The sequence below is a fragment of the Agelaius phoeniceus genome, assembly GCF_051311805.1.
Source record: "Agelaius phoeniceus isolate bAgePho1 chromosome W unlocalized genomic scaffold, bAgePho1.hap1 SUPER_W_unloc_2, whole genome shotgun sequence".
NCBI classification, from domain to species: domain Eukaryota; kingdom Metazoa; phylum Chordata; class Aves; order Passeriformes; family Icteridae; genus Agelaius; species Agelaius phoeniceus.
Window position 1 is genome coordinate 3,444,735 of NW_027509867.1, and position 10,936 is coordinate 3,455,670.

Genomic DNA, 10,936 nt, shown 5'->3' on the forward strand with positions numbered 1-10,936 from the left:
AATACAGTACCTGTTTGTAAGAGACAACGCACAGAGCTCCATTACTAAGCTTTAACCTTCCTAATATCTTGCTAGATAAACTTGCTGCAACTTAGAGAGCTATTCAGACAAGCATTAATACATAGGCTATTGTTCTATTTGCCCTTGCCTTTTCTACAGTTTAAATAATTTTTCTGCTGACCTATCTCATGACTGTTGCTTTAGCACTGTTCACAATTCTGCTGTATCTGAGGCCTGTCTTTTGCAGCTTTCCTAGAACCCTCTAATTTTATGGATTCCCACAAACAGTATTTAACTTAACTTACACACTACGACTTAATGATTTAATGGTAGAATAACATTAAAAAATATTCAACTTAACTTATATCATATGAAACATTACTTGGCAAAAAAAAGCTCTTAATAGCTTTTAACTTATTCCTCATGATGTAATCTTACTTACAGGCCTGACTGACTCAGCTATCCAAGGCTCTCAAAGCCCTCAGAGAGCAGCATTTCTGCCACATTTCCCCAGCACAGGCACTCCTGTGTGCACACAGACACAAAGAGTCACCTCCAAATTCCCTCTATCCAAAGACTGCTCCCAGACAAAATCCGCCATTCCTGACAAGTCTTGCTGGCCTTGGATGAGAGAAGCTCTCACTTGCCTTCCAAACACTGGGGCTCTGTGCTTTCCTTCCTATGGAAAGGAACTGTCCTTCTGGGCCAGGCACACATGGCCAAATTTGGGATTTCACCTCCAACATTGCCTGTTGTGACAGCCTGGAGGAGATTGTAGGCTTGAAACATTTTGTGTGTGGGGGAGAGCAGGGGGTAGGTCCAGCCATGCCCTGCCCTGGAAACCCAGCCCTGCCCTGCCCTGGAACCCCAATCCCCCCAGAGCCTCTATCCCAGCCCAGCAGTGGCTGCCAGTCCCTGGCACAGCACAGGCAATGCTCCACAGCCACCTCTGCAGCCCCAGCCCAGCTCCTGAGGGACCAAATGAGCCCAAGCCCCACCTGGGGGAAGGGCCCAGGGAGACCAAGGGGTATTGAAGGCTGACCACAAGGCAAGCACACATCTTGACCCTACCTCCTCTTGGAATTTCCATCTAAACAGTGCTGGAATCCAGGAGTTGGTAGCTGTGTGTGGGCTTCTCTGAAGCTTATTTGTCTTTCTATCTCTTTGAGAGAGAGAAAGAAAAATACTTCTTCTATTTTTGTCCTCTTGCAAATTTTGATTAACATGAAATTGAACAGGCTTAGAGTTTGTGAAGTTGAATAGGCCAAATTAATGCTTTGAGAAGTGTTGTTTTGTTGATTGAATGTCCTATTAAACCTTTTGCGAAAATTTATTTGATTTTTTAAAGTTGCCAGTAAAGGCTGCTTGGTTGTTTTGAGCTCCTGAGAATTTCTTGTCAGTATTTCTCCAGTGTTTTCAACTCAGGGTACACAAACAATTTTAATTCCTCTTAAATGTCTCCTTGAGAGAATTGTTTGGGAGATGGGAGTCAGGGCTTGTGTGTCCTCCTTGGCCCAGCCCAGGCAGGGCTTTCCCAGCCACATCCCACACTCCATTGCCCAGCTGGAGCCGCTGGTGCCTCTGAGTTGTGCTGCCCCAGCCCCAGGGACGCTCTCCTTGTCTGCCCATTCCCCCACGGTCTCTGGGCAGGGATGGCCTCAGTGGGGGGGGCTGCTGACATCCTCAGCAACTTGGAGGCTGCTGCTGAATTTCACTGCTCCAGAGGCTTGTTCAGCCTTCAGCTCTTCAGTGCAGGAATTCAGTGTCCCAGGGCTCATGAACATTCAGAACACCTTAACAGGCCAAGCCTCTGGGAATAATTAGATTTAATTTCCAAATCACTTGTTCAGTTCAGCTCTTCAGTGCAGGAATTCAGTGTCCCAGGGCTCATTAACATTTATAACACCTGAACAAGCCAAGCCTCTGGGAATGATTTGATTTTAATTTTCAAATCCTTTGTGGTCAAGTAGATCTCAGTAGTGTATTGAAACTGAATACATGATATTTAAAAAGACAGCAAGAAAAAATTTTGTAGGTCCTGTTTAGGTTTTTTTTTCCCTGTTAATACAATGATATGCACAATCTCCAATTGACATTGAATCCAGGTACCTCCTCATGCAGTTTGAATAGATATGAAAATCAAGACCCTTCATGGCTGACAATCAATCAGACTCTGTCCCTACCCCCATCCCACCATTTCCCCCATCCAAGCCCTGGCACTCAGAGCAGCCTTGTGCAAATCTCAGCTCCCTCCAGCCCAGGCTGCACCTGCAGCTTTCAGCTCCTTGGCTCCAACTCCCACCTGCTTTCCTTGGAGAAGGAGCTGCCTGAGACACAGAGGGATGTTCATTTCTTGTCAGCCAACAAAGCCAAGGGAAGGCACAGCTCCATCAAATGCCAAAGTCATTCCTCTTCTGGATATTAAATCCACTTTGCACAGCAGACAGTCTCAGAGCAATGGAAAACACCTTCTGTGCCCAGCACAGATCCCAAGGTCCCCCCAAACCCTCCCTGCCCCGATTCTGCCCAGATTTGCTCTTTGCACACACGAGTCACAGGCTGAAGCCAGGAGCTCCCTCCATGCCCAGAGGGAGGAAAAGAGAGAAAGGGGATGAAGAGCTCTCCTGTGCAGAGCCAAGGTCCAAGTGCAGCCCCTGCAGTGGGAACCACAACTCATCAGGTTTGTGTCCTTTGGGCTCAGGGACTGGTGACACTCAGAGGCACAGAAAGGTTTCTTGCCAACAAATAGAAGATGAACATTTGAACAGTTTAATAACCATCACAGCTCTTCCCTCAGCTCTCTGGGATGTCCCAGCAGCATCTGACATGTCCACCATCCCCCACGGCTTTCTGAACAGGAATAGTTTTTAAGCAAATACATAAGAAATGGAAATTCAGTGATAGGTATAACCACAGTGAGATACTCAATTCATATTTTTTTTAACATGAAATATTTGGCCACTCCCTGAAGTTCAAAGCATGAAACCAGTCAGCTGAGAGGCGTTCAAATGACCAGACAGCATCTGGAGGAGGAAATCTGAGAGCAGCAGGAAGGACATAGATCCAGCTGATCCAGTGAAGAGATGTCCTTAGACACAGCCATTTAAACAGGAGAGCTGGAAACCTGTAGCCAATAAACCTGAAGGAAGGGGGTCATTAAATATTAGACTGAATGTCAGTGGCAGAGGGCAAGATCTGTATTTCTTCCCGTGACATCAGTAGAAGGATCCAGTAGATCCAGGAAGTTCCTCTTCCTGGTGGGAAAACGTTGCCATTACTTAAAATCCTCAAGTGACCCAGATAACAAAGATTTGCTTGTATATTATAAAACTAACAGGAATTAAAACCTGTGCCCCTTTCCAGGCAGACATTAGCTGTGTGCCCATCAACAGGCAGCGCCACTTGTGCCCTGAGGTGCCCAGCTGGGATTGGATCTCTCCCAGAGCACCTGAGGGAGAGCAGAGCACCTTGCAAGCTGCAGGTCCCTGACAGCCCCACAGGGCTCCTGTGCCATCAACATCTGCTCTGCTCCAGTCTGAAACAGGGCCCAGCATGGTGCTGGGATCATCAGAGAGCTGAGGTGTGTGCTGGAATTCCATTGCCTCCCCATCCCGCAGCAGCCCTGCATTTCCCTCCTGCAGCCTTGGTCTCCAGCCCAGCCATGGAGGCTCTTTGGGCTCGGGAGTGTTGCTGCAGCCCCCAAGGGCAGCTGAGCTCTGCCTTTGGCACAGTCAGGCCTGGGCAGCGCAGGCCATGCTCAGCAATTGCTTGTGTGTGCCTGGCCTTGCTGTCAGCCCCGGCAGCGGCTGCGTGGCCCCTTTGTGGCCCTGTGCTGGCCCAGCCATGGTGGCCCAGCCCCTGTGCAGGCCCAGCCCAGGCCAGGAGCATTGCGGCTGGGAACGGCCCCTGTGCCGTGGTGCCCACAGCAGCCTTGGGGCTCTGTGCCCCATGGCCTCCCTGCTGGGCAGCCTCTGCCAGCTCCTGCAGAGCCCGTGGCACCTGTGGGGCTGCACAGACAGCCCTGCCCTGGGCTCTGCCGGCCTCTGGGCCAGCAGAGAGGCAGCCAGGGCTGGCCATGGCCGGGAACAGGCCCTGAGCCCCGCAGGAGGATGGAGCTGGGCCACAGCCAAACTCAGCCCAGGCCAAAGCTGGGCTCAGCAGCCAGGGCTGCCAACGCATGGGCACAGAGGCTGGCGCTGACAAATGTCCTGGGCCCCCTCCCTGCTCTGTCCATGCCACCAAGGGCACAGAGCAGCCTCCTCTCTGGGCCACTTGCCTGTTTGCAATGCCTTGCACAGGCACTGGCCCTGCCCCACAAGGCCTGGCCTGAGTCCTGCCCCTGCACGCTCAGCCAGGCTGAGATGGACACTGATGGTTTCTGGGCCAGGCTCTCGGAGCCCAGCCCAGCTCCCTGCAAGCTCTGCCAGCTGCCCTGAGCTCTGGGCAGCACCAAGGGCCTCTCTGAGCCCAGCCCAGCCCAGCCGGCTCTGGCCCCACAGCTCTGCTCAGGCCAGGCTGCTCTGGCCACTGGCCCCACGGCCTCAGCCCCTGCCAAGGGCACAGCAGCAGCTGCAGCTGCCACAGGACTCAGCCCCAGCCATGGGGGAAGGTGCTTGGCCAAGGCCAAAGGAGGCTCCCTGGCTGCCCTGCTCCCCTGGGGCTGAGGTGCTGAGAGCTCTGCAGCCCCTGCTGCCATCCCATCTGCCCAGGGCAGCACAAGAGCCCCGGCCTTGGGGCCCTCAAGAGCTGCTCCTGCTCCAGGCCCAGGGCCCATGCCAAAGCTGGGGCAGCAGCCACAAAGCTGTGCCCATTTCTGTTCATTGCTGCTCCCATGGGGATGGATCCTCAGCCACTTGGAGTTGATGATGAGTTTTACTACTCCAGAGGCTTCTTTCTTTAGCTTTTCAGTTGAGGAATTCAGTGAAAAAGGCTGATAAATATTTGTTTAAAACACCTGAACAAGAACATCCCTGAGGAATAATTGAAGTTTTCAATTCTTCTGTGGTTAATTAGACAAATTTCAGAATAGTTTTCAATGTGAATCTGGTGTATTGAAATAAAAAATGGGAAGAGAAATGTTTTATTCAGTATTCTTTTCCTGTTTATAGTTTTGTATAATCAATGTCCAATTGATATTGACTCCCAGCACAGTCTAATGCTGTGTGAAGAGATATAAAAATCAAGACCCTTCATGGCTGACAATCAATAACACTTTGTCCCCACCCCCTCCCCACCATTTCCCTCATCCAGACCCTGGAACTCCTATGGATCAGGAATGGTGTGGCCAGCAGGAGCAGGGCAGGGATTCTTCCCCTGTGCTCAGCACTGATTGGGCGGCACCTCAAGTGATGTGTCCAGTTCTGGGCCCCCAATTTAGGAAGGACACGGAGGGACTGGAGCGTGTCCAGAGAAGGGCAACAAGGCTGGGGAGGGGTCTGGAACACAAGTCCTGTGAGGAGCAGCTGAGGGAGCTGGGGTTGTTTTTCCTGGAGAAGAGGAGGCTCAGGGGAGACCTCATCACTCTCTACAACTCCCTGACAGGAGGGTGCAGCCAGGTGGGGGTTGGATCTTTTCCCAGGGAACAGGGACAGGACAAGAGGACACAGCCTTCAGCTGCACCAGGGGATGTTTAGGCTAGACATTAAGAAAATATTCTCCACACAAAGGGTGATTGGGCATTGGAATGGGCTGCCCAGGGAGGTGGGTGAGTCACCATCCCTGGAAGTGTTTAAGGAAAGACTGGATGTGGCACTCAGTGCCATTGTCTGGGTGACAAGGTGGTGTTGGGTCCCAGGTTGGACTTAATGCTCTCCAAGGTCATTTCCAGCCTGGTTGATTGATGATTGTAACACTGCAGGGCCTGGGGAAGCAAGGGGCCATTGTGACACTGCGGGGCCTGGTGGCACTAAGAGGACCATGGTGACACTGTGTACGACACTGTGTATGACAGAGCCAAGGGGCCACTGTGACACTTGTTTCACCAGGGCTCCATTGTGACACTGCAGCACCAAGCAATCCATGGTGGCACTCTGAGGCCTCATGGAGCCACAGAGGCCCTGTGAGCCAATGGCCACTGTGACCCTGCAGGGCCTTGTGGAACCATGCAGAGCATCGTGACAGAGCAGGACCTGGTTTCATGATGGGGCCATTGTGACACTGTGGGGCCCCATGGAACCAAGGGGCCAGGGCTGCTCCTCAGGGACTCCTGGAATGAAGGAAACATGTTTGACACTGTGGTGGCCCTTGGGACCAAGAGGGCATTGTGACACTGTGGAACCAAGGAGAGCATTGTGACACTGTCAGACCTCATGGAACCAAGGATCCATTGTGACACTGCAGAGCCTTGGGGGACCAGGGCGCCACTGGGACACTGCAGGACCCAAGGATCCAAAGGACTTTGTGACACCAAGGGGTCCCATGAAACCAAAGGGACATTGTGACACTGGGAGGCCTCATGGAATCATGGAGACCATTGGGACACTCTGGGGCCTCATGGAACCCTGGTGACACCAAGCTGGATGTGAGTGTGGATCTGATGGAGGGGAGGAGGGATCTGCACAGGGCCCTGGACAGGCTGGATCCAGGGCCCACATCCAACAAGGTGAGGTTTAACAAGTCCCAGTGCCGGGTCCTGCACTTTGGCCACAACAACCCCGCAGCACTACAGGCTGGGGACAGAGTGGCTGGAGAGCAGCCAGGCAGAAAGAGACCTGCAGGGACTGATGGACAGCAGGCTGGACATGAGGCAGCAGTGTGCCCAGGTGGCCAAGAAAGCTCGGGGACGTTCCCATGGTGCCAAGGCAGGAACTGCAATGGGAAGTGGGGCCACAGAGGAAAGAGCAAACAGGGATGGGCTGTTTGCAGGGGAGCGAACAGGGGTGGGCAAGAGGATAAAATTTGTACCAGAAGAGTAAAGAAAGCAAAGGTGAAGCAGAGGAAATGCTGAGGGCAGTTTGGGGGTGGCTGCCAGGCAGCCCTGGCTCTGAGCAACAGCGTCTGCAGTGGCACAGGAAACTCCCAGCTGATGGGAACAAACTTTCTGGCTGAGTGCAGAGGCCAGGACAAAGCTGAGTGGTTTCCCTGGTGTCCCCCAGCCCTTGCTGGCCCCAGGGGCTGATGGCATTTGTGCTCCCTCAGGTTCATGTCCCCACAGCAACAGCATGGGGGGCTGGCCCTGCTGTGTGCAATGCAAACAGGGGCTGCTGAGGCAGTGCTGCCGTGTCTGTGCCTGCAAGGATGGGGCACCTGTGTGAGCTGGGGGAGAGGCCAGGGCTGCAGAGGGGGGATGTTGTTGGCAGCTGCATGAGGACGCTCTGGGACGCTGCCCTGGGCTGTGCAGCGCACTGGGCATGGATCAGCCCCTGCTCTGCTGCTCCTTCCCGTCTGCCCCAGGGCCCTTGCAGAGCCCCAGCCATGCTGTTTGCCCCCAGCCTGCCCACGGCCAGCCTGGGGCTGCTGACGGGGGTTTCTGTGCTGAGCATTGGCCTGGCCGTGTTCTTGAGAGAGCCTGGGCAAGGAGCCTGGAGCCCCCAGGGCCTGGCCTGAGGCGTCAGCGCTGCCCCAGCAGTGCCCATGGCCTGTCCCTGCTGCAGCCCCGGCACTGCCACCCCCAGGGCTGTGCCCGGCCCCGAGAGCACTCAGGCCCTGCAGCAACACCAGGGCCACCAGGGCAGCGGGGCAGGCCCACGGCAGCAGCACTGGCAACACCAAGTGCTGCTGCTGCTGCTGCTGGGCACAGCTGCTGGGCCAGCACTGATCTGCCCCCAGCTCTGCACACAGACATTGCTGCTGCAGCTCCAGAGAAGGCAACACAAGGGCATCTCTGCAGAAAACTCTGCTGGCAGATCCTTTAGTTCCTCTAAAGCCACAAAGAGCACAGGCCCTCACTGACAGAAGCTGCGGCCACAGGGGATTTGGAGAGTAACAAAATAAGAAATGGCACAAACAATGACATTTCTTTGGGGACAATATGGAAAAAGTGAAACAAAGAAACAGAACCCCCGAAATGAGAACAACAAGAAATATCAAAGATGATTTTTCTTACAAGTGATTTGCTGAAATTGGCCAGCAGTTTAATGTTTCTGAAAGCATCCAGTCATCAGTGTCCACACTGCAGCCTTGAGCTCCTGGTTCCTCAGGCTGTAGATGAGGGGGTTCAGGGCTGGAGGCACCACCGAGTACAGAACTGACAGGGTCAGATCCAGGGATGGGGAGGAGATGGAGGGGGGCTTCAAGTCAGAAAATGTGCCAGTGGTGAGGAACAGGGAGACGACAGCCAGGTGAGGGAGGCAGGTGGAAAAGGCTTTGTGCCGTCCCTGCTCTGAGGGGATCCTCAGCACAGCCCTGAAGATCTGCACATAGGAGAAAACAATGAACACAAAACAGCCGAGTGCTAAGCAGATGGAAAACACAAGAAGTCCTAATTTCCTGAGGTAGGATTTGGCACAGGAGAGCTTGAGGATCTGAGGAATTTCACAGAAGAACTGGCCCAGGGCATTGCCATGGCACAGGGGCAGGGAAAATGTATTGGCCGTGTGCATGAGAGCATTGAGAAAGGCACTGGCCCAGGCAGCTGCTGCCATGTGGGCACAAGCTCTGCTGCCCAGGAGGGTCCCGTAGTGCAGGGGTTTGCAGATGGACACGTAGCGGTCGTAGCACATGATGGTCAGCAGGCAAAGCTCTGCTGTAGCATAAAAAACAAAAAAAAATACTTGGGCAGCACATCCAGTGTAGGAGATGTTGCTGGTGTCCCAGAGGGAATTGTGCATGGCTTTGGGGACAGTGGTGCAGATGGAGCCCAGGTCGCTGAGGGCCAGGTTGAGCAGGAAGAAGAACATGGGCGTGTGCAGGTGGTGGCCGCAGGCTACGGCGCTGATGATGAGGCCGTTGCCCAGCAGGGCAGCCAGGGAGATGCCCAGCAAGAGGCAGAAGTGCAGGAGCTGCAGCTGCCGCGTGTCTGCCAATGCCAGCAGCAGGAAGTGCCTGATGGAGCTGCTGTTGGACATTTGCTGGGGCTCCACATGGGCACCTGTTCATGGAGAAAGGACAGTGAAGAGTTAGAGGAGATTCCTGTAACCAAAATCAAAGCCTTTTCCCATACACCCTGCCCTGGAACACAAAGACAGCCTTTGGTGTTTAAGAGTTCTAGGATTTTCTTTTTAAGCTCCCCCTATGTCTCTTCTTCTATTCTTAGATATCAGGAACTCCCAGGCTGAGGGCAGAGGCTTGGCTGGGGCACAGGAGGGAGGGGGCTTGTTCAGAGGGAGGGGCTGCACTGGAGGGGCTCCTGTGGGCATCTCTAAACTCTCCCTGCCACAGCATTGCTGGGCTTTGTTTTCTCTCATTGCCTGATCTTCTCTCTGCTTCCTGCAGATTTCCCTCCTGCAGGTGTTTCCCTGTGCCTGATCTCTCCCTGCCAGCACTCACAGACCCCAAATCTCTGTGCACTCTCCTTGGCCCTCAAGAACCCTGCCTGTTTGCAGGGCACTGGCTGGGGGCAGGTTCTGTTTGCAGCTTGGAGAAAGGACAGCTCAGACTGAGCCTGATGGCTCCAGCAAAGGTGATGCTGCTGCTGTCCATGGGCAGAGGGGCTGAAAGCACATTAGGGATCTCCTGTGAACCTATTGATCACTGAAAGGAACAGTTCGGATGTCTCAGGATCTTGTCAAAATTAATAATTAATAATTCAGAATTAATCTTTAATATGTATCCCCTCCTCCCTGCCATTCTCCAGTAGTAGTAAACTGAATACCTAGTCTTAGGAAATTTCCTCATTTTGAACAAAACCCTTGCCCTGGAAATATTCTATGACTGATCAGAACTCCTCAGCATGTCAGAATTTCATGAGCATTTTACCTCCCCTGCCCCAGAAATACACAGAGTTGTACTCACAGGCTCTGCAGGCATTGGGATGTTCCAGCTGCAGGAGATGGCTCCAGGAGCTGCAGCTGCACTGTCCTGCAGCCAGAGGTTCCTGTGCCAAGGGCTGGCAGTGATTGTGCCCCAGGCACTTCTCAGCCCCTTCCCAGCCCTGACTGATTGAAGCTCTCTGTGCCTCTGGGCTGTGCCCGGGCTGGCTGCAGGCAGTGCCCCAGCCCTGCTGGGCTGGCACAAGAGCTGCTCATCCAGAGAAATGTGCTTTTGAAGCTCTTCTTGGTGACCAGGAGCTGCCTCTGGGCCAGGAGCCCAGCCCAGCTCAGCAGCACAGACACAGCACAAGGACTTTAATGAGCCTCTGGGGCTTTGTACTCAGGCCCTGAACATCAGTCCCTGAGAGGCAGCTGAAGAAACCTCTGCAGAACTCCACGTCAGAATCCAACTCCAAACTTTCTTGGACTTTTAATGGGTCCCAGAGAGGGACACGACTGAGCAAGTGTCCCCAGGCCCCAGGCAGAGCAGAGAACTGCAGGCAGTGATGACAGGTGGGGACAAAGAGAAGCCAAGTCTTGGTGCCCTGGGGCACAGCAGGGTCTGTGCCAGCAAGGGCTGGGAGGAGACACCTTGTGCTGAGGCCCTGGGGCCTCCTGGCACAGCCCCAGCCAGGCTGGGCACTGTCAGCCCCTTGTGCTGCCCTCAGCATCCCCCCCTAGCCCACATCCCAGTGGCCTCAAGGATCTGCTGCAAGGAGTCCCTGGGGAGCCTTGCTCAGCAATGGCCCTGGGGGCTCCTTCATGCTCCCTGCAGGGACTGCAGGTTTTTCAAAGGACTTTGGCTTTGGCTTTTGCCTTGGAGGCTCTGAGAGGTTTGTGCAATCCTGGCCTCCAATTACCTGCTGTAATTAGTCCCTGGAGAGGCTTTGTCAGTAACAACACTCAGTGGGGCTCATTAATACTTCAGGGTACTTCAGTTATTTGAAGGTACTTGGTGTTTCCCTTTTGATACAGACTCTGTGAGAGGTTTGTGCAATCATGGCCCCAATTATCTGCTTTAATGAGTC

The 10,936-nt window shown here is 53.7% G+C and overlaps 1 protein-coding gene across 1 annotated transcript; it reads right to left on the reverse strand.

Moving 5' to 3' along the window:
- Window positions 1-8,072: 8,072 nt before the first annotated feature.
- LOC143692662 (olfactory receptor 14J1-like) lies at window positions 8,073-9,005 on the reverse strand. Its single transcript, XM_077172911.1, has one exon. The coding sequence runs from the start codon at window positions 9,003-9,005 to the stop codon at window positions 8,073-8,075; it is 933 nt and encodes a 310-aa protein (XP_077029026.1).
- Between the last annotated feature and the right edge of the window lie 1,931 nt (window positions 9,006-10,936).

Coding starts and splice junctions, on each gene's coding strand:
- LOC143692662 (XM_077172911.1), bottom strand. CDS start 9,005: ATGTCCAACAGCAGCTCCATCAGGCACTTCCTGCTGCTGGCATTGGCA.